The 24,738-nt window shown below is 36.0% G+C and overlaps 1 protein-coding gene and 1 long non-coding RNA gene across 2 annotated transcripts in view; one reads left to right on the plus strand and one right to left on the minus strand.

Moving 5' to 3' along the window:
• The window catches only part of LOC126978756 (uncharacterized), a 72,558-nt gene that overhangs the window by 28,025 nt on the left and 19,795 nt on the right, over positions 1–24,738 (minus strand). The window contains exon 2 of the mRNA XM_050827806.1: positions 10,057–10,389. Within this exon, the coding sequence (XP_050683763.1) occupies positions 10,057–10,313 (257 nt within the window). The 5' untranslated portion in view covers positions 10,314–10,389. The remainder of the gene's footprint in view (positions 1–10,056; positions 10,390–24,738) is intronic.
• Positions 189–5,489, plus strand: LOC126978758 (uncharacterized). Its single transcript, XR_007732696.1, has 3 exons — positions 189–328; positions 707–860; positions 5,353–5,489. It is a non-coding gene; the product is annotated as an uncharacterized LOC126978758 (long non-coding RNA).

The following is a 24,738-nucleotide window of genomic DNA, read 5'->3' on the forward strand; positions in this document are numbered from 1 at the left end:
CGTTTATGCTGTGACGGACTTCCGTTGCATTGTCATCTAGTTACCTCGTAGTCGCGACTAACGAAGTTTTACTTCAAAAAAGTTAGCTAACATTTTAGTAGACTTCTATACTAATAAATATTATTAAACATTCAAATATTATCTTTAATATTTATATTGGGATAAATAGGTAATATATTCATTTGACAGTGACAATGGAAGCACAAGAAAAGCCTCCTAAATATGATCCAAACACTGAAGCTTTTCAAATGCGAGCGCAGTGGAAGAAGGTGGACATATGTCGCAAGCAGTGGCACGACCAGTGGAGTTGGCTGTTGGCTGAACGGAAGTGAGTTTCATCAATACGCTAACCATTATCAAGTAGCGCACGCAAACCAACTACATGATATACACCCATATGATACACAGCCTGAACACTATATTATGCTATGCCTAAGTTGCAGCCTCTGCCTCGCCTTAATGATGACGTCATACGCGATCCGACCCCAAACACTTCGTACTGCGCCAGAGACCCTGACAATCTGCTGTGTTATTACAAAAAAGTTAAACATGTGTCTAACACTTATTTTTAAAAAGTTATGTAACAAATCTGTGTATTTCTGTTGTTTAGCATTAAACAACCTTGCAAGACATAACTTATATTTTATATCTTTAAATTCTTGTAAAAATAATATATATAATTTAATATAATATATATATGTTGCAGGAAATGATAATAACAGAGATTTGGTCAAATCTCGGAGGAGTAAACAGGAGAATTTGGGGGGCGATAAATCGATCTAGCTAGGTTTCAATTTTAAAAAATGTAGTTATATCCGTGTTTTAATGAGAAACAGCTACAATAACATTAGAATAAAAAGGTAAATATTTCGGCTGATTTACGGCCGTTCTTACAAACCTATCTAAGTAAGGGATAGGTAGATATCCCCGTTTAATGGTAAGATCTTATCTATCCATAGTCTTCGTTTCACAATCAAGGACAAGTGTTATCAATCTGTTAACAATGACAGCTAGCTTTTTCCTATTTGAAAGTTTAGTTGTTTGGTGAACAAAGTCATGGGTGTCGTTATCATGGTTGTGTCGTGAGTGCTGAAGCCGATTAAGCTGTATTTAATAAATTAAATTGTGTTTTCCTCTGAGTTGTAAGAAATGAACACGAGATTGAACTTTTTGTTTATAGAAACCAACACCTTCTCTGATGAAAATGACTAAGAGAATATTTTGTGCTTATGAACAGAACGCCTCAAAAATATACCGTTTTGTTAAGAACATTTTAATGCTATCGATATTCTCACGGGAACCCAATGCAAAAAGCTTAAAACTAATTCATTACCATCTCTTCATTTACCAGATTTACAAAAAATCAGATGTACAAACTGTGTGGTGTCGTGGGACACCAGATAGGAACGAAGTTCCTTTTTATAAAAATATTAATTACAAGTTCTATTAATCTATATTATAATCTACAATAATTTATAAAATTACTACTTTTTTTGATTGAGTACATGTAACAACCTAAATTTCAAGAGAAGACATTCAATATTGACCAATTTTTCTACAACTACCTTCTGACAGAAGCGAAGACGCGGGGATCTATTTACAAATAAGGCAGATATAAATATCATTATGTCAAATACGGACTTAACACTCCCGAAAACCTCGACAATAATACCCGTATTGGTTTTATTGAAAAAGTCAGATCCGCCATCTTGGACCTCGAAATGGATGTCATATTAATTTGTAATCGACACTCCCGAAAACTTCGAAAATGATACCCATATTGCTGTATTTGAAAAAGGATGTGAATCCGCAATTTTGGATCTAGAAATAGATGTCATTTTTGTAAATGACACTCACGAAAATCTCGAATACCATAACGGCCCCTTCTAGATATTATGTTCGTTGGATGACTGTAGGGAAGAGTTTCTTGAGACTTTGGTAAAAGTGAGACTTCAACTTTTTTATTTTTCAATTTTTTTATTTATTTACTAAACGTAAGAGCAATACTAAATCCAAAAAACGTTTATTAGTTCCTCTTGAAATTGACTTTCATATTACAATACACGAGCAAAATAATTGAGAGCCGCCTTTGGAAGGTGTGTTCGTGTTATTTTGTTCCGTTTGGTATTCCTAGCTTATGAGTGCTTGTAATAGATTGGACTATTGGGGTAGGTTGCGAGTGACAGATACGACTACTAATTAGTATAGTTCGAGTCTTAGACCATTTATTCGTCTAGATAGACTATAACAGCTGTGAAAACGTCGAAAAAAATTGAGTTTAGAGATAACCTCTACGCCCGTCACGCACACTAAACTATAAAACCTGGAATGTTTTTATCGGTTATCTAATAGCAAGAGACTTTATCTAGACGTATTAATTATCTAAGGTTTGAGCGATATTACGGACCATGTAGGTATAGTGAGGTTATTTAGATTCATTATTCTTTATAATTATACAACACTATTGAACTTAAAACTTACTGACCAAACGCAGCACAGTCTTTCAGTAGCTATAATTAATATAAATGAGAAACAGAAATGGTCCAAAAGTGGAACCATGCGTAACCCCCATTTGTACAATTGATTCTAATTCCGGAATGGTGAAGTTTTCTGGCCAATGTTTCATTTAGGCATTAAATATATTATCAATTGATTCAACACCTGCATCGGTAGCTGTACGCCTCTACATGAAACCAAATTGTTTAGTACGAGTATGCATTTTATTTGTTATTATAGAAATTACTTCAATTTAATTAACATTAATTATTTAAAGACTAGCTGACTCAGCAAAGTTTGTATTGCCATTTAAAGTAATAAGAAAAAAAACAATATGTATATATAGGATATAAAAAATAGATGACGAGTGATTCTCAGACCTACCAAATATTAAATCGTACATTAAATCTACCAACTATAGGTAGCTAAAATTAAGTTTGTTTTTTACCTCCAGAGAAAGTTAGTAAGATATAAAGATTCATATTAGTTATACATTTTAAACTATTCTTTCAATTTGATTTCTGAACAACGGGGGACACATCAAAGGAAAAACAATATTATTGTTTTTATTTAATTCCGAGCATTACATATTTATTCATCTTTTAAACCTTCTCTGGACTCCCACAAATAATTCAAGACCAACATTAGCCAAATCGGTCTAGCCGTTCTCGAGTTTTAGCGAGACTAACGAACAGCAATTCATTTTTATATATATAGATTAAGATAGAGATATTGGTCTATACTCTAGAGGCTATAGTCTTCGTACTCCACTACTACTACGCTGCTTAAGGAGAAGAACTATTTTACTGTTTTTCATAAATTCAGGAAATTCACCATCGTCTTTGTACACAGTTATCAGCTAATTCAGATAAAATATCAATCAACAGCTAAACAAGATTGACAGAATGTATTTCTCTTTCATATTGTTTTTCTTATCACTAATGACCAAACATACATATAACGTGACTAAATTTAAAAATGTATCATCACATTCATGCACCTTCTACTTCAATAGAGCGGAGGCTGCTAATGAGAACAATGCCATAGCCCCTAGGTACCTACCATCAGATGGGGTTCATTTACAAGCTTGTTTTTTTTTTTCAATTAAAGGATTGCAGACATTACTTTCATAACGACGTGGTAAACCTTATAGTTACAAGGGTTCTTTTTTCTTTCGAGTGCTTTTAGGCGGGTCAAACAAAACACATTTTTAGAGCGCAGATTACGGCTCCAAGCAAATATCATTGTTCAACATTGGTTTCACATTAACATTCGCTCTTTGCTATGAATTTAACATGCGTATCGAATGTTGCTTACATGGAAACTGTGTGAGAAGTATTTGAGGTGCTAGTTGGTCGAGTGTAGCGAATGCCTTGCATATCGCGGGTCTTGGGTCTTGGGTCCACGGCCAGGACCAATCTGGTATTCAATATAATAATTTATATTATCTGTTTGATAATATAATTTTAATTTTTAATTTATGTATTTGGACTCCGGTAGCAATTATTAACGAGTTATTTAACGTGAGATTCCAGATAGTCCACTTGTTTACTTTAAAATTAAATAATGAGAAAAAAATTGAGTATTATTCTTGATGTTAATTAGGTAATTATATAGGTAAGTATCGGTCTACGGTTACAATATCAACATGAATATAATATTATACATGATTGCTATCTCGTATTGTTTCTAATAAAATCACTACTTAATGCTAAAAGGATGACGATTTACAATATGTAATGATATAGTGTAGGCCAGGGGTGCTCAAGCTTGAACTGCTGTCAATCCACCTCCAAATTGTAGACTATAATCGATCGACTCTGTATGTCTTCAAGTATGTGTGATGAAGAATTGTCGTCTAGGTAGAGTGTCATGATGACATAGATATTAGTTTTGAGCATAATAATATGCATATTTTTGTAAAGTTAAATGTGGGTCTGCTCTAAAATGTCAATGAAAAAACTCATAACTATTAAAAAATGTGAGTTTATTGGTTCTTACAAAACAAACGCGTTTTAGTGTCTAAAGTTATAAACTTAACTAAAGAGTGACTTTGGATGTTGAATCTGCATGACACTGACACACATGCTCTGAGCACACTTTTCATAAGATGATACGTAATTACCGATTTTAGTTACCTAAAACAAAATCTGTGAATAGTTCTTTATCGGATTTTTTTCTCGAGATCGACTCAAAAAGCACTCGGCATCGACAGGTCGATCGTGATCTACTGTTTGAGCACCCCTGGTGTAGGCTATATAACTTCCCTTTATAACTATATATAAATATAGTCCCTTTATAATTACTGTAAATTGTTGTGTAGTAGACGTGACTGCGCAATTTTTTTCTTATAATTTAGTTATTGAGCCTAAACTGGTTGTTATTAATATAAGAATGATGACAGTGCAGAAATAAATCAAAATAAACTTTAATAATTGTGGTTGTACTATTCAGCTAGAGAACCAAGCATGAAGCTTAACACACACGATGTTACTATAAATGAAAGGACATATTGTGTTCAAATCTCGAGATTTTAAGATTTGCCGAGGGAGCAAGATATAAATGTAATCCGCATGAAGTCGCGGTCAAAAACTAGTTCAGATTCGGATTCGGTCCCTTTGGTATTAGTTGGTCTTCCTCTCCTTGATCATTATACCACTGTATATGCATTGTATGTGTATAATTCTGTGTATTAATTGTTATTCCAGTAGGCATACTCAGGGTGGAAGAGAGGTTAAAAATCAATAAACTTCAACCTCAAAAAGACCTGGGAATCGCCTCAGTAATCGAAATCAAAACACTGACACTCACCTATTAAATTTGAGATCACATGCAACAATAGAATAATAATTTCAGGCGAGCTCTGCAAGAATCGAACAGCATTCGTGCAGAGGCAGCTGCAGCTCTACCCCACATCGCGACTGCCAGAGAAGTAACGAAAACACTGAAGCCAGTGCCCGCTACGTCTACCGGCGTTATTGGATGGCTGGCCGCTAAGTTTGTGATCTCTATTTGCTAAGTCAAATACTACTCAAACCTTAAATTAGATTTCACTGCTTTAATATAGTTTACCATTGTCGTTTGCGGGAAGCCATTATATTATGTGGTTTACCCACTGCCGCCAGGTAATCTTTTGGTTACGTATTTACTGTATAAACAGCTTGTGAGTTGTATCGAAAACCTAATTAATTTTCTTTAATGTTTCTTTAGGCCAGATCATTGCTTAATTTAAAAAAAATGGCGTGCGTACAAAGAACACATGTTAGAAGTGAAACTTCTTTGGAAAACTAATTTTTAAATCTCGTTTATATCAATTATCCTAATCTGTTCTCTTAAAGCCTTTTCGCGGCCGCGCGCTAAACCTACACGTTACAAATCTAGTGGGGAAGATTTTTTTCGTTTTCGCGGCCGCGCGCTGAACCTGTACGATATAACTCTAGTAGGGAAGTTGTTCTACTTATTAGCGGTGCCATTTGCTTCATCCTACGTTCGCCATTTCTCACTCTATTTCAATCGGTCTAAATCTCCCTCTCCCTCTTCTTGAATAAAAACGTCCCACATTTTCGTGACACTTTATTGGCACATAATATATATAGACTCTGGATTTAAAAAAGACGTGTGGCACTCGGGGGCTGCCGCGGTAAAGCTATTGCATAGCATTTTTTATCAACTAATGCAATTATAATTTATTTATTTATTTTATTTATGCAGTATTTCTTTCCTTTGTTTTTTTTTCTTTGACACTTTTTGAGCGGGTGACCTATAAGAAAACAATTTTTTTCTTTTCTTAAATAAATGAGAAGTTAATATTGTTCAAAATATTTTTATTATGTTACAATACATGTAGGTTATTCAGGAATATTTATCTTTGAAACTATAGGTTTATGGTAACTGAAATAAGAAACGTTTCAGATTGATATCTTCTAAATATCTGGAAAATATCGTGTCAATGGTGGTCCCATATTTTATTGTGGCTTCTTGTGGATCATTGATTCATTTTCAAATTCAATATTTTCGAAAGAAATCATCGTCGCTCTGATTTTTTATCAGCAAAGTTGATGTTGAAATCGCCAGCCAAAATAAGTGGAAATTTATTACCATTTGTACCAAGTATTTTTGACCCTTCTTCAGTGTACTCCAGTTGCTCGGATTATTTTTTGGATACACTAAGTGATCCAAAAAAGTGAAAAGAAACTTTAAAATATATAAATTTATTTATCGTAGTTTTATAATTTAACACAAGATGGCACTCGTTTCCCATTGAGTGGACCACAACTGTCGAATGACACATTTTCATATTATTAATATTTCAAAAACAACAATGAAAATAAAAAAGTTGAGGTTATTTTTGAAAAAATTAATTTAAAAAAAAGCAAGCGGGAAGTGAGTAAAATTTAACTTGCAAGATTTGATTACAGACAGACAACGGGACAAGTGAAACTAAATAAAAATACTTGGCATAATAATAAAAATTAAAAAAAACAAGACTTATCCCAGGCTTGAACCTGGGACCTTCTGCACAAAAAGCATCGTGGTAACCGCTGTTCCACGGCAACTGTAGTGACCGAGGCGAAATATCTAAATACATCTAGTATGAGGTTTGTTAGGATATTTTAGTTACGGAATTTCTGGATTCGGTCTCCACGTTCAAGGCCCGCGATAGAAGCTATGCAATAGCTTAAAAATGATCCCTAATTCGTTCTCTGCACCCTCGAGAGCCTCGGATTCTAATTTCATATTGCTGATATCATAAATTTGCGCGGCGGTCATCTTGGAATTAAAAGTTTGGTGTTAAAAAAATCGATACCACTAAATAAAAAAACAAAACCCCTTAGATTAAATGCTACATAATAAATGATTTCAATATCTTGCGAATCCCTGACTTATTTATTCTACCAGTAAACTAAGGTCATCGCCCTGAACTTGTAAACGACGTAGAACTAGCGTCAGCTGAGCGGCGACTCAAACGAATAAGGCGGGGAAACTCTCGCAACGTTTTATGCCGCTGTCCTTTGACCAATGCCGCCGCGGAAATTAGAATTATTGCTTTACAAAATATCAAATTATAGTCACTCAGTTAGTCAGTTACCCGTCAGCTTGCATCTGGATCGGATGACCAAATTTTGCGCTCGCGTCAGTTGCGTGTCTTTTGATGTTATAGTGTTAGTTAGTTATACCTTGTTAGTGCGTAGTGTACTCCAAAGAAGAGTATTTTAACATGCTCATGTGTCTAGTGCGCAATAATTGTAACTACGCCACATTTCGTAGGGATTACGAACAAAGTAATGCACTTCTGCTCGGTTTGGACTTGCCGCCTTGCAATGCTTTTCAGCATCTGCACATGTGAAAGTCACACACACACCACCGGGGCATCATCTCTGGTTGGCGCATCCCAGTATCAGCTCGAACCATGTGACCGCGATGCAACACTGAGCTGCTCACACTGTCGGCGATCAAGTGCTTTTTCCAAAGGGACGTGGCTTCATTGGATGTCTTCTACCGCATTTATCACGGGGAGTGTTCCGCAGAGCTGTTTGAACTGATTCCTGCTGCCGAATTCCACCTTTGGACGAGACGACACGCCATAAATTAGGATATCACTACCCCACCATCTGGATGTGTGGTGATTCTTCCACAGTGCGGTTTTCAAGCTTGTGGCGGTGACCAAGCATGTGGTAGTGGAATGAGCTTCCTTGTGCGGTGTTTCCAGGACAATACAACATGGGTAACTTTGGCACCGCTGCTGGTCCTCAAAAAAAGCGCGTACACTTTTTTAAAGGCCAGCAAAGCTCCTGTGATTCCTTTCGCATTGCAGGAGAATGTGGGCCGCGGTGATCACTTAACATAATACCATCACGTATAACCGTAGACCATAAAAAATGCTGGATTTTTTTAAAATTTACTTTGTATATTTTTTACTATATAAAAGGCTCGCATAATGCCTTTATTTATTTTACGGTATGTGTGAATTGATGCATCTACTGTACTCTATTGAGTCTCCTTAATAATACATATTAATTTACATTTTTTTTTTGACTTACTCGTGTAAGTGTAATTTGTATTTGATGTTTGAGTATTATTGTTGCATCATTTTGCATATATTGTAATTGAAATGATTTGTAAATTGAATTAAAATAAAAACTTGTAATACCTAATCTGTTTTGATAAGAGCAACTTTAGAGTTTCTTGCTCGTTCTTCTCTTTCAGGAAATCTGAAATTTTCCGAATGAGCTTTATAAAAAATTACATTTTTTTTTTATGGAATAGGAGGACAAACGAACGTACGGCTCACCTGGTGTTAAGCGATCACCGCCGCCCACATTCTCTTGTAATACCAGAGGAATCACAAGAGCGTTGCCGGCTTACCTGCCTGCCTATATTTCAAGTCAAATGTGATTTGATTAAATTTTCTTATCTTCGATTTGTTTTTATTTACATAGTAATTAGATAGGTAGGTACTGTTAAAATAATAATCGTTCAATACTTGCTCGGAGGCCGGTAAGCATAGTAAAACCGAAACTGTACAAAACGAAACACGAGAGCATCGGGTCGATTCGGAAAAATAAGTAGTTTAGTTAAAAATACGTAGTTGTTCACTGTGCTGTTGTATACTGTTGTTAAAGGATTGCTTCTTTCGGGCGTCCCTAGACAGCACTCATATTATGGTATTATTATTATTTTCAAAATGTGGCACCAAACGTTCATATCATGCGCTGAACAACTATTTCTATCCATTGCTTTCATGATGAATGTTGAGTTTATAAAATATAAAATAAAAAGCTACTAATGGTTTTTACAAATTAGATAATGAAGAGTGAATTTAATTTGCAGGCCTGAGTGTGCGCTCGAAATATATAGTTCCTGGATCCCTAAGATTCCCGTCCGAATGAAGGACCCGTGGGAGGACAGCACCTACCTGGGATAGAGCCTCTTCATCATCGTTCAGCTCACAACAGTTGTGTCTTTACTGCCTTACCATTGTTTTAGATTGCATAACGATTTACATTGATTTAATAATAATAATTTGACATCAAATATGGTTTTAACTTCCCATCTGAAGGCTCATCATTTTGCCGTTTGCACTTCTATATAAAACAAACATAAAGACAGTTTGCTGTTAGTTAAGTTAATAATGTATTAACCTAGTAGAGCGTGGTGACCTAGTCATGTTTTGGTAATTGTACGCCCGCGCCGGTTAGATAGTAGTAGGTAGTAGATTATGGGCCCAGGTGACGGGTAGGTGATCATCTCACCCGCACTCGATCGAGTTTGATTTGAACTTTGAGAACTGGCGATGTGTGCATAGTTGTTGCCCACTTTCAATTCCTTAACGCTTGTATAAGTTACTTCCATTCCGAGTCGGTAGTTATAGCAATATTCCTAAGTAACGCGTCCCCATCGCTTAATTTATAGGCTGGGTTCTAAAAATGTAAACAGGCCTCAATATAGTTATTCGTTTGTCACTATCTTACTCTCCTACAGGTACATTGTTATTACTTAATAAATATATTAAGTGAGGACTCTGCTACGAGCAATAGAAACGCGATCATTCGTACTAACCTTTTAAGTGAAGTGTGTTTAGTTCCGTTACTCAACAGCTTATGTTTTGGTTTGTCAAACGCTCCGGTCGGAGTGGAAGATGACACAGTGAGGTCGCTCGCGAACGAACTTGAGGAAGAGTCCTTTGAGATGTATGTCTTGGCTCGTCTTGCGGTGGACTCTGGGCTCCCCGGAGCGTCAGCCAGCTCCAAGGCGAGCCGACTCTTCCCTGGAACCGGCGGTGGCTTATCTTCCACGGGCAACATATAAGACAGCATGCCTTATTATTTACCACGCACTGCGGTTAGGTTAACACTTAACTGTCCATATTAAGCCTAATCACAAGGTGGCGATCTGAAAAAAAGACGTTTACTATAACTTATGAAATGTGTGGATCGTTAGCTGCTAGCTATAGCGACCGACAGTTCACAAACATACAGCTATCATCCACTTAATTTGACAGTTATTGATAAGAAAATGTCAGCGTGGTTCAGTCATGTAGGCAGGGTGGTTTAAAATAGATTTCCCGATTGAGGACGTATTGTGAAAAGAGGCTTCGGCAGGAGTACCAAGATAAGCGTGCGTATGAAACGTTGATGAGAGTTGGCAGGCAATTGGATAGGTCAGGGCCCTTTTACATGGAGGTTCTCAATCTCCTTCGTTCTCTCCTCCACCTCCACCAGAAGGAGACAGGCAAGATTGCATATATAAGTATGTTATATAAAATATATTTTATTATCGCCAAACACCACTCTATTTTAAATTGCGAATCATATCCGAATTGGTACTGCTAATAAATCTAAATTGTCTTGTATGTAGAATACAGGTGTTTCGAGGTGTCAGGAAATCAGATATTACTTAGTTCGCACTTGACTGTGACACCCTGTGACTTCCATCCTGAGCAGCGAAATAAACAAACCTTGAAGTCAAGTGATATTAACAAATGACTCCAAAAAGGAAGCTTTAAGTGTGGGGCCAGGAGAAGATGCTCTGGAAACCGAGCGTGTGGTGGTATGCATTTTAAATGAAAATGGATTACATGTACACAACTAAACAGTGATCCGTCCAGAATGTATTGAAAATAAATATAAATATATAATAAAAATAAACTAATAAAGTGGCTTGTGCTCTCCAGCTTTGCGGCTGAAACCAGTTGGAAGCACTAAAGAGGAGAGAGAAAGAGCGAATTTATAAATGTATAAATATTTCTCTCTTACTACAACATCTTTCATTTTTATGTTTTGTAATTGATTGTCTTGTTGCTATAGTTGTCTATTGCGATTGAAATAATTAATAATAAGTTAAATCCAAAGGAACTTAACGAATTTCGTACATAAACGCATTCGTCTTAATATGCCACGTGTTTAAATTATGCCGAGATACAATCGATTCTTATAATTATAGATGAGCAACGCAGCCACTGGCTCTGACGCCCCGTTGACGTACATTCAAAGATAATAACAGCGACTTACAAAGGTTTCCCGCAGCTGCGAAGCCTGAGCAAACATAATGTGTAGCGGACAAAGCAATGTTTCATGAAAACCGTGTTGTTCTACCAATAACTAATCATTTCTATATTGTGCACATATGTTAGTGTAGCTAGCATCCGCTTTTGACTTTGGCTGCGTGGACTAAAATTTGTTCGAAATCAACCCCACGTTTATAATAATACTAGGGTATCGATATATAACAAGTTATAGTTAACAGGACGTAATAATCAATATCGCTTATTTTTCTTTGTAAAAAATTATATATAATATTTATTTGCATATTTATAAATATATTAATCGTAAAAATTTTAAATACGTCAAGTGGCAACAACACCCGACCGTCCGTCCGCGTCGGGCCGCCATTTTGACGTAGTCGGACACCCGCAACAAACGGCCGTGCTAGTGCCGTGTCAGACACTGAGTGTTCTCACTTATCTCGCATTTGTTATACCTCGAGTTGTAGTTTTATTCCTCAGTGCAACTTTTGGGAGTGCTTACATTGGGCTGAGTAAATTGATCGTGAAAATTCCGAAATGATGTGTGTTGCGGCCGCGTTGGGTATCAGTCTTACAACTGTTGCTAAAACCACTAATGAACCCTAAGGCAGGAGCGGCTTAGAACAAATCAATCCTACGTCCTCGTGAAGTGACAGCAGTTAACGATCTTGACGCTGAAGCCATTCGTCGTCATGTATATTGTTATTATATTAAAATGTATTATTATTATATTAAAATATAAATTCCAACTTTACGAACAATTACTTATTGTTTATTTGAAACAAAGTGGTCTTTTTGTATAAAAAATCAGACAAAAGAAAAATATTAACGAATAGTATTTAACGAGCAACTTATGACGGGAACAAGGTTCTATTAGGTCTTGCAGTTAACTAGTGTTTGTGATCACCTGTTGTAAATCACCTGGTGCTCAATATGTCGTCGGTATATAATATCTCAAATTCAAATTCAAATTCAAATAGTTTATTTCTCAAAATAGGATAACCGCATCACTTTTTGAAGTCAAGAAAATATACAAATAATAGAATAATACAGTCCTACTGCTAAATTATTTACATTGCTTTAATCCCATGCACTTTTATCTGTTATTTATTTTATTTATTTATTTAATTCAGAGACATCTCCATATATATTAGTAAATGTATTAGTAACAATATTTATTATGAACTACGTTAGTATTATTAGTGAAATATATTTATAAACCTAGAGCTAACTGTATCCAGTGTTTCTGGAAGGAACAGTCAGCTCTGGCAGCAATCATCTTTAGGATGCTGTTACTGCTTACACATAGACGCTGCAACATGGAGACCGCTTTTTTGCGCATTATGGCATGGAAACCGTCCACACATGCCTCAGCAAACATTCCAGAAGCGCTACAATGCCACGGCAGCCCTAACAGCCTCCTAAACGCATTATTATATGTGACACGTAGAACGCTATAAGCCCCGCGCGAATATGACACCCACAAGCTGCTCGAGTAAAAAGACTGGCAGAATGCTTTGAATAATAACATAATTTGTTATATAATCTTTAATTGTATAATAAGCTTTTTTTAAAAGTTTCTGTTTAACAAATATTTTAAACTTTTTTAATTGTAGTTTGCAAATTTCTTCAGGGATTTTATTATAAAAACGGACACATTGTCCTCTGAATGATTAACTATCTATATCTATAAGGACATAACGAAAAAGGCCCGGTCTGTCTTTTGTGTTTTTTTAAATATGAATGTGAATTCGATGTTCATCTCACAGAAGTAGATATAGGGCCATGGCATAAGCTTAGCCAGTAGAGAAAATAATATGAAACTGTGGCGGCATGTAACAATAACCAATTGTAAAGATTTTCTGTAATTAATTTAGTATGAATTTCTTATTTTTTTTTTGGGTTGACAACAGCTTTATACAAAATAATCACTAATAATTAAATACAAAAACATAGCCAATTAAAGTCTACCACGGTTTACCTGTTGGAAGGAATAGCAGTGTTTACAATAATAAAGAAAAAAATTAAATATGAATAACACATGATCAGAGAAATTAAAAAAAGAACTTATTTAAAAGTGCCTGCATTAGTTGCATCATGAAATATTTTCAAGTCATATTTGGCATGGGGTTGCCACGATATTGTGTCAATGAATAACGTGATTTTTTATAATATTCTGAAGGTAATACCGAAGAATCGCACTTTATTATTTGGTGTATGTAGATCGCTATTTTACACAACTTTAGTAGCGTTTACCTGCCAAAGCCATTGTAACCCAAACTCCATAATGGTCCATCGTTCTTACCTGTGTTGGGAGTTTGCGCTGACAAACTTTCAGCTTTTATAAAATGACGTAGGTCTGAGGTCCACGGGCTCTTAGACAGTATGAAAATTGAATATATTACTTAAGAGAAAAATATGATAAATACACAGATTTAATAGTATAATATCTACATATATTTAATAGTTAAATAAATCATAATAATCTATTAATAAATAAATATAGATACATGTTACAAATGATATTTCGCTGCAATACTTTTTATGGTGCGGTTTTTAAAGGTCCTAATTGCCAAACCGAGAATAACATTTTAGTCAAATTCCTGGTACTGGCATTCTCTCTCTCTCTCCCTCTGTTCTCTCTTCTCTCTCTCTCTCTAATCCACGTAAGGGATGATGTGTTTATATTTGTTTAAATAGTAGAAATAAGCGATTTCTATAATATAATATAAAATTGAAAATTAGTATTAATGATGATGATAATATTTCAAAATTATTATAACATTGAAATGTAGATTTAGCAACGGTTGAACAATAATATTAAACCAGAAATAGGATATATTGAATGCGGGCTGCGGCTGTGAGACATGAACACTAATCCACACGTCATAACAAACACCCAACTTATTTGTTTTCCACGTAGAACATTATTTTGCACAGAATGCGCACCACAGGCAGTGGCACAAGGACTACTAAGCTTCAGTCTGAACGACACTGTAGCTAAGGACATTGCTCTGCTACACTGAGGAAATATCTTATCTCTGATCTTGATGAGCACAATGGCGGGCTACTTTACATTTTTCAGAACCCAGAGCGGCTAATCATTGTTGTGGGCGGGCGTATTACCTACTTGTTATTCGATGAAAGATTTGTCTTATTGCGCAGTCGTGCCTATGGTAACATGAACACTGGCCCACTGGGTCGCGTGTGTCTCGAGCACAGACGTCATCCGTGTCGTGCCAGTACTCCGCACAAGCACATCCACTGTGCACGATATACACACAAACAAAAGCAATGGCATACTTATTATTTTTGTGATAAATTAATTTGTCCCTGAAGTGTAATTTCAAATAATAGGAATCTAGATAAGCGCAAGCTTTTTGTTACGGCACCAGTCTTCATTGAGAGAACCTCAACAAAGGTGAAGGAATTGCCCTTCGTCAGTGTCCATACTCCTCCATTTATCAACTCTATATTGCGACGCGACTCCCTCAAGCTACCACCTTTATGATAAAGTTTCAACAGCACGATTCATACTTAAATAACTTAAAGACTTTATTAATATTGGAGGACTGTTTATTGGAGGTACAAAATTATTTTAATTGTTTAACAAATCTTTTACTTACCTACCCTACCAATTAAGCTACCATTTTTATAATTAAATCCTTAATTAGTAGGTACTTCTAATTAGTACTTACGTATTAACAAGTGGCGATACAAATTACAACGTAATAAATAAATGAACTTATTAATTAACAAATTCAGATTCATAATAGTTTACATTATTAACATTATTAATTTTTATTGAATTTAAAAAGTAAATTAGATAATAGGTCCATTTGAAAACACATACTGTGTTTTATTTAGTATTGAAGGGTATGAAAATTTTGTATTTAATTAGGAAAGTTGAATATATTATGTACAGATATTATGTAGATTTCAACTTTGAACTCTTTATGTATTCTATATACGTTAGGTACGTACGTTTTAGTACGTTTAGGTAACATTTCTTTGGGGTCTTAAGAATTAATAGTAAACAAAAGACGTTTGCACCCTCAATTTAGGTTTCTATATAGAGAGCAAGAAGACAACAAGTCAATAATCCACTTTCAGTTAGATCTAAGTGGGTTTAGCCTGTTTTCTTTATACACTGGCCTGCAAAAGTAAGTATCACACTTTTCAAATTAATTTTTTTTCTTAACTATAGAAGGTAGAGTATTTAAGATTAAAAACGTTTTGTTGCAAATTTTATAGGCTTTAATTCTTAGAAACTAAAATTATACATTAGTAACATTTTTAACTTAAAAAAGATAAAACAATGAAAATAGACATTTTTAGTTTAGTGTAAAAAAATTCAACTAAAATGTATTACATGTTATTTAATTTTTAATAACTGGTATTGCCTCCTCGAGCTCTGATTACAGCTTCGAGCCGGTTTGGCATACTGAACACTAGGTTTCGGAGCCGATGTTGGGGAATATTCCCCCATTCTTCTACCAGGGCCTGCTTTAGTGCCCTGAGGGTAGTAGGTGGTGGTCTGCGATTTCTGACTAGCCTCCCAAGCTCATCCCAGGCGTGTTCAATCGGGTTGAGATCAGGACTTCTTGATGCCCATGCCATCACGCTGATACCGACCTCCTGAATATACTCTTGTAGGATATGAGCCGTGTGTGGCCGGGCATTATCATGCATCAGCATAGATCCATCACCCATATTTGCTAAATACGGCCCTGCATACTCATTGAGAATCTCTTGAGCATATCTTTGCCCAGTGAGGGTGCCATTTTCTATGGCTACTAGCTCTGTGCGTCCTTCTGAAGATATGCCAGCCCATACATGTACACTGCCTCCACCGTATTGGACTCTTTCTGAGATGCAGGCTTGAAGGTATCGCCCACCAGGTCGCCTGTAAACACTTCGCCTTCCATCAGAAGTGTAAAGGGAGAATCGAGACTCATCTGCAAACAAAATTCTTGACCATTCTTCTTCATCCCACTGCATGTGTTCACGGGCGTCTCGCTACGTCGACAGTCTCGCTACTCGATGCTGTCTCTCGAGTTTTGGGCCACTCGCTGGTCTTCGGGGTTTCAAATTTGCTTCAGCAAGTCTTCTTCTCACTGCACTGTCACTAATGTAGTCCCTCCGGGTCTGAAATAGCTGTTGCTGGACTTCAACTGCATTTTGGTGGCGATTTCTTAACACAGTGGAAATAATATAACGATCTTCTCGGGCACTGGTACACCTGGGTCTGCCATTACAAGGTCTCCTCAGATGGTGTCCAGTCTCTTCGTACCTTCGCTTTACCTTCTGGACCGTTCGGACGTCACACCCACCATTCTTGCAGTGCGACGCATACTGATGCCTAGTTCCAGAAAAGCCATGATCCTAGCACATTTTTCAACTGAAAGAGGCATGATAAATAAATGTTATGTGCTATTTAGCATAAATTTTTAAAACAAGACCCATCGATCTTGAAAAAAAATTTAAAAAAGAAAGAAAAATGTGAATGGTACTATTGTAATTCGGAAACGTCCACTTTGAAAAAGGAATGGTTTTGGTTTTGAAGTTTTTTTTCAGCCAATTCTTAAAAGAAGGTTACCAACTATAAAGTTTTTATGTACAAAATTAAATTCTCTTTGGAGTCCTTTTTATTTCGAAAGCATATCTTGTGAACTTAAAACGGTATCCCAATTTTAAAAGTGTGATACTTACTTTTGAAGGCCAGTGTAGTATGACCCACATTGAAGAGTTGCGTTGACCTTACAGACTAGTTCATCATTGCAATCACGTTGGAAAGTTGTATTGAGCTCTCAATAGGTAGTCGTTCCTTGTCCTACGGGTTTATTCGTTCAATTAATCATAATGATAACTAAAAGAAATCGCAATCCCCTGTTCGATAGTCGGATATGTACTTCACCCCGCGTTCAAGAAGCTCCACAATTATGACACAGATATAATCTAATAATGTGCATAATGTCTATTACTTCTTTAATATCTGTGAGCTATTCAATCATCATAAACATTCAGTTATTGTCGGAATGACACGAGCTCACAACAGTCGTTTTGTTTCAGAGATCCGTAAAGGATGAAATACTTTTTTCGTATAATCTAATAATACACGGTGTTTGCAATTTACATTAAGTATATTCAGTATGATATGCAAAACTGAAGTGGCAGTGGGCAGGGCACATAGTTCGACGGGGGGACCGTTGGGGCAGTAAAGTCCTCGAATGGCGACCACGTACCGGAAGATGCAGTGTCGGTAGGCCCCTCACAAGATGGACCGACGATCTGGTCAAGATCGCCGGAATATGTTGGATGAATGCAGCACAGGACCGATCGTCGTGGAAGGATGTCTGAAAGATTGTAATACTGGCACCTGGCGGACTACCAGGAGCAGCAGCGCTCCTCGAGGACTCCAGAGACGTCGACACACCTCGAAGACCAGGAGGGAGCTTCACTTTTCTTAATACATATAGTGCTTGTGAGTTTCTGTATGTGTTCAATATTTTAGTTAATTCTAGTTAATTGAAAGAACAATAAATAGTAATGCAATTGCCACACTGTTTACTGAATGCATTTAGAAGCTATTATGTTTTGCAATGAATATAATGATTATAATCCTATTATTATGGAAGACGAACACAAGCGCGCAAACACGTGTCCCTGATGGCGAGTGATCACCGCCGCCCACACTTTATTTATTAGTTTGGGCGTATTCGTATATCACCTTGTTACAGCTATTACCCCGAATCAGAAGAAGATTGAAATACAAGAGGAACATACATGAGTTTATGTGCCGCAGTAAGCATAAAAAAGCTGTGTCTATTGCGGGCGTTAATTATTATGTGGGTTTCTTATTGTTCAAATAACATTTATGCACTATGCGCGTATATTACTTGAATTTCTAATAGCATCAATTTTGAAATACAGAAGAAGTATTATTGGAGATATGTAGCAACTAGTCACTTTATAATTTACCTTTAACGCAGGCAGACAATAATTATCAAACCCCGATCTGTATCATGTTCAATCAACAAGCACCAATAATATCAAACTTATGTACAAACAAAATCATGATTTGTATAACCTTATGTGGGCAACATGTCGAGATAGATCTAAGTCCGCGCTCACGTAGCGTGGCCACGTGGCGGGATAGCAACATTTATAAGATACTACAAATTATTAAAAATATGACTTAAGAAGGCAATTTGTCCATAATAATTTTAATATTAATTCTTGTATTCAACGTGCTCATAATTATAATATTTAAGTGTCATTAGTGCACTTTTTCCACCACATCTGTTACAGACACGTCATAAAGCTATTGTAATCGCTGTGGATAGAATGCTGCCATTTAGCAGATAGGCTGGTTCCGCTACTCCAATAATAAAAGTTGTCATAACAGATGAAATGATGTGGGGCTAGGTCGTCACGGAAGTCAAACGTGAAGGTGTGTTATATTTATTTTCAACATAGAAATAAATATTTTATTATATTTTAAGCTTTGATAATTGATGCACTTTTGTAGGATGTATGTTAATGTCATTCAAATCTCGTAACAGTTGATTTAAATTTAGGCGATGTTGTCGGCCTTGGGAGTGGTCTTTAGCTTTAATGTTAATATATTCCGCATTTGAAGTCACTCGTAATGTCATAGTTGTTGTGTCTCAGTTTCAACGATTGACGAACTGGCGCGTCATCTCAGATCAATATTTATTTAATTTATGTGGCAAATGTAACTGTTACCTCGTCCTCATGGTAATGTAGTTATATCCTACGATAGAAAATATGCTTTTCATCTCCTGAGTAGAGCTCCTAATACAAGAAGAACAAATATCCAAAGAGATTTGCTACGCGATCCAATAAAAATGAGAGCATGAGAACCGATGTAGCCATTAGCACAGAATTAGTGGCAATAGGAGAAGCGGCAGCTGGCAGATAGAATAGATGATGGGCATTGATATTTTTCAAACTATATCATTGGTGATGGGGCAGAAAGTGCAGGGTTGGGAGTTTCCCACAAGGCTAACTAAAGGAAACTCGAACCAGTCAGAATGAATTAATTCAATTTACATTATTTGTAGTCTATCCATAAATATTGCAACAACAAAACATGTAATTTTTACTTTAATTCAAATTTGGAACGCGTTTATTATGTTAGAGAAAACGTTAAAACGAGGGTCGTTAACAAATCTCCAGTCTGACGTTGGATATTTAAGAGGAGAGGGCCTACCATCAACTTTTAATTATTAACGATGCGATTCCGATGCAGTTCAGTTTAGGTACCTAAGCTGAATTGCTAAAAGTCGTACCATGAAGTACCTTTTACTGAATGGCGTTGAGATCGCTTGTGAAGAATAAACGACATAAATTTGTCTGTGGTCCGCGGTCTGAGAAACAGATGACGCTCTACAGTCGTTGCATAAGTTTGTCTCTCTTACTCGAATCATATGCGTTGCGTTTCGAAATCTAAAATGAAATGATTTTGGGGTTTTTTTGCGTAGAAAATACTAAAAATACATTTTTAAATTGCGCTTTATAGCGTCAAATTATAAATCTATAAGCCCTTTTTAGTACTTTTTTATAATAGTAATATAAATATATATAGAGTTCTTTGAAGTACAAATTAAATGTTTGCTAAATGTTTTCGTAAAAATAACGAGTTATTAACGCACTTCCATTGATGTTTGATTTGACAGGAATACAGAGTACATTTTTTTTAATTCGTTCTTGCGAACAGGCTATAGCTCAGACCTTTACTGCCTCGTCTTTAGTATTTTCATTTTCGGTATTTATTTTCAGTATTTTGTTTTACAAAAAAGTCCAATAAGGTATTCTCATCTCATCTTTCATCAATAAAATTTTCTTTTTCTGTATGTTTTCACTATTTTTTAAAAGTTATTAACAAAACGATTCACTTTCCTCTAAGGAAGTAGCAACTTTTTTCAAAACGCTCACTTTGACACATAAGCTATCCAGTTTAGGTTGAAATATTAGTTCATGGTACGAATGAATGAACAAACTAAAACAGTTTGCGATTCACTTTTCGACTTGATTTGACGTCAACCTAAATAAGATAGCTCTAATCACGTCGTGGTACAAAATAGTAAAGCATATTCATTTTAGGTTGTCAATCGAATCGCAATAAGAGTTCATGGTAGACCCGCAGAACACCAGTTATAACCAAAATGGAAATATATTGTCATGGTTAAATTGTATTTTGGCTGGTAATGCAATTAGGGTTAATTTAGAAAAAAATAGGTTTATATTAAATAAATTAAATAATTACTATAATAATAAATTGTATACCCTGCTTCTTTTGAGCAGTATAGTTGTAAGTCGATAAGCACTGCTTCTTTTGAGCAGTATAGTTGTAAGTCGATAAGCACTGCTTCTATTGAGCAGTATAGTTGTAAGTCGATAAGCACTGCTTCATTTGAGCAGTATAGTTGTAAGTCGATAAGCACTGCTTCTATTGAGCAGTATAGTTGTAAGTCGATAAGCACTGCTTATTTTGAGCAGTATAGTTGTAAGTCGATAAGCACTGCTTCTATTGAGCAGTATAGTTGTAAGTCGATAAGCACTGCTTCTATTGAGCAGTATAGTTGTAAGTCGATAAGCACTGCTTCTATTGAGCAGAGTATTAATTTAATAACCACTGAGTCACTTCTTCTGGAAAATGTTAGAGAATGTCAACAAAGTTGCAATTTTAATTTTGTTAGACCTGGAGTTATTTCTCCAGGTTTAACTAAAAAAAACAAAACTTAAAACTTTTAAATCTCTAGACATGAAAGAAAACCTGCTGATATATGGGGCATTTCTGTTAAAATAATAAGTTCAGTAATTGATGTCATAGCACCATATCTTGCAATAGTCTTTAGTAATTGTATTAATCATGGCGTGTTTCCTTACCTCCTGAAATTACACCAATATTTAAGTCGGGATGCTCTTCTGACCCGAATCCAAAAAAAAAATCGAATAATAATTTGAAGCCGAATGTTTACTTACTTTAACTCTCATAAGTTACTTCAATTGAAACAATTTGGCTTTACTAGATGACGTTCAACGACGGATGCAGGTGTTTAGCTTATCAAGAATATTTATGATGCTTGTTTGCGGACGACACTTCACTGATTTTCAAATTGAAAAGAAACCAAGCTATGTATGAGGAAGTGAACGATACTCTATCTGACATCGTGTACTGGTTTAGCGCTAATAACCTTTTGTTAAATAGCAAGAAAACGAAATATATAAAATTTACCGCACCAAATGTCCAAAATGTTGATGTAAGTGTTTTGTTGAACGGGGAGGTGATAAAACGGGTGGAATCTGCTATATTTCTCGGCATTACTCTGAAATCCAAATCACAATGGGGTCCCCATATTGAAGGATTGGCGAACAGACTTAGTTATGAAGCATACGCAGTTAAAAAGAGTAGACAATTAACTGACACAGATACGGCGCGACTAGTATACTTTAGTTATTTCCATAGTATTATGTCCTATGGTAAAATGCTATGGGGCAGCGCTGCCGATATTAATACAATATTTGTGCTGCAGAAGAGAGCTATTCGCGCTATTTATAACCTAGGTCCTAAAGAATCATTGAGAGCAAAATTCAAAGAAATTAATATCTTGACTGTTGCTTCTCAATATATTCTTGATAATGTAATGTATGTTCATAGAAACATAAGTGAAATTGCTAGAAACTATCATAACCATAATGTTAACACCAGGAACAAACATAAGCTAATAATGCCTACTACTCGATGCCACCCATAGTTTTTTAACTTTTAATAAGTGATGTCACATCTTATTTTGAATAAAAATATTTAAATTTGAATTGTACGATTTGAATTGTAACCAGATTTTTATAAAAAAAAAAGAGGCTCATTGAGTTTCTAGCGTCCTTCTTTTGAGGTCTGAGGCATACTTTTTTTCTATTGGCTGGTAGTTTTTCACTTTCAATATGTGATATTTTATCCTATTTTGAATAAAAATACTTGAATTTGATTGGAGTATTTCTTATCTAATTTTCGTAAATAATTATCCATTGTTATTTAGTAGGTAATTCTGACGCCATCCCTTGTCACGGATAGAATTTTCAGTACAAAAACATTTTTTAAAATTGAATAATTTTGTCTTTTGGTGTAGTATTGATGTGAGTTGCGGGAGAAGATATTTCTAAATACAATTTTGAAAACTTGTTACATAAGGTGTGTGCCGCACGACAGGAATGAATACTTCATATAGACGAGGTTAATATTGTATTACGAGTATCGAGGTTATATTATTGAAGTGAAAACTTCTTTAGCGGCGTTGAACACTTTTCGTGGGATGGGTATAAAATGTTAAACTCACTTCAGGACATGTATCCTGATCGAAATTCGTAAGACAATTTTTTGCAGTGTTTTGGTACCATGCAATTATTGTTGAAGGATCTATCCTTATCCTTGTCTTATATATCACGCGAGTATACCTTAATATAAACTGACGTCCCTCGTGCAAAGTATTAATTACTGCATAGACACCAGTAGAACATAAATACTTTAGCGGTGATAGTAATGTTCGTAAGTATCCATCCCTACTCTGTGGTAATGTCCTTCATAGCGGTTGAAATTTTTACAATAGAGCAACATTTTAACAAACAAAATGACCGTGTTTATGCTCAAAGCTCTAAGGAAGCTTCCCAATTAGTAGACAGAGTGCAACGTGGGCACTATCCGACTTCAGTGATGGTTTGATTGGGTATTAGCTATGAAGGAGTGACTGAGCCATACTTTTGTGAAAAAGGTATCAAAACATCGGCACAAGTGTATCAAGATACCATTCTTGAGAAGGTAGTGAAGCCCCTTAACAACACCATGTTCAATAACCAACAATGGTCCTTCCAGGAAGACTCGGCGCTAGGTCATAAAGCGGTCTACGCAGTCTTGGTTGGAAATGAACGTATCGGACCTCATTAGAGCTGAAGACTGGCAGTCGTCTAGTCCCGATTTTAATCAGCTGGATTATGATTTATGGTCAGTTTAAGAGAGTATGGTTTGCTCTAAACGACATGATAATTTGGAGTCCCTAAAACAATCCTTTCGATTGGCAGTGATGAATTTTCCCATGGTAAGAGTGCGTGCTTCTATTGATAACTGGCCTCATCGTTTTAAGGACTGTATTGCAGCCAATGGAGACCACTTCGAACTAGACTTTTTATATTTTTAATTGTTTTATATTTATGTATTAAACTAACACGCTGTAAAAGTTATAAATGTTATTTATAATAGATTTTTTTTTCTTTGTTTCAGTATTTATGGCAAGACTATGTATATTCCTCCGATAACATCACACTGCGCCCTGCACCCTTAGACGTATACTCCAATAACATAAAAAAGACACATAAGAAGCAATATAAGAGTAGATTAGATTTTATTTTCGATTTGTGTTTATTAATCTCGTAATTAGGTAGGTATCTACTGTTAAAATAATAATCGTTCAATATCTACTCTGGGGCCGGTACGCATACATAAACCGTAACTGTTCAAAATGAAAAATGAACTATATAATCGCATGTTCTCCATAAACTTGTCCCAATCGTCACGCAGACGGCAGTGTTCGCGTACCGCCAGAGTCCAGACTCGTCGCTCTGTGTATATCGTTATACCGATATATAGAGAAACCTTTACTGTCTAAGTGTCTTCTGATATAATATAAAAATTTGGAGTTCCTCCGCAATACTTCGCTTCTTTCGGGCGTCCGTAGACGACACTGTTTTTCTATTTTTTTTATAGAGATAATATTAGGAATTCCGAAAACGCAACACATAACCACAAGCGTATGATTTTATCGTGGTGCCACGGTAAGGTACGTGCGCCCACGCAGCGATGATGTCGCAGCGATACGACGAGTGTTGAATGTGAGCAAAATCTCAAGGTAGTGTCGCGAGTCGCGAATCACTCTTAAGGCGTTGTGGAATGAACTCTTATCAATAAACCTATTGTTCAACGTAGCGAGTCCGGTCGATACGGTGACGCAATAATCGCCAAACTCGTCGTTATACACTTCTAATGGAGCGCGGGTACGTGTTACTATATAGTTGTGACTGTGAACCATATTATATTGGACCGTTACTGTGACGGATCGGGTATACCTCGTAGATACCTCGCAGGTTATTGCTACGTGACTTGCTCGCCAAGCGGCCGCGGCGGCCGGCAGCGCATCTCG

This window comes from Leptidea sinapis, chromosome Z (assembly GCF_905404315.1).
Source record: "Leptidea sinapis chromosome Z, ilLepSina1.1, whole genome shotgun sequence".
In the NCBI taxonomy this organism is placed as follows: Eukaryota; Metazoa; Arthropoda; class Insecta; order Lepidoptera; family Pieridae; genus Leptidea; species Leptidea sinapis.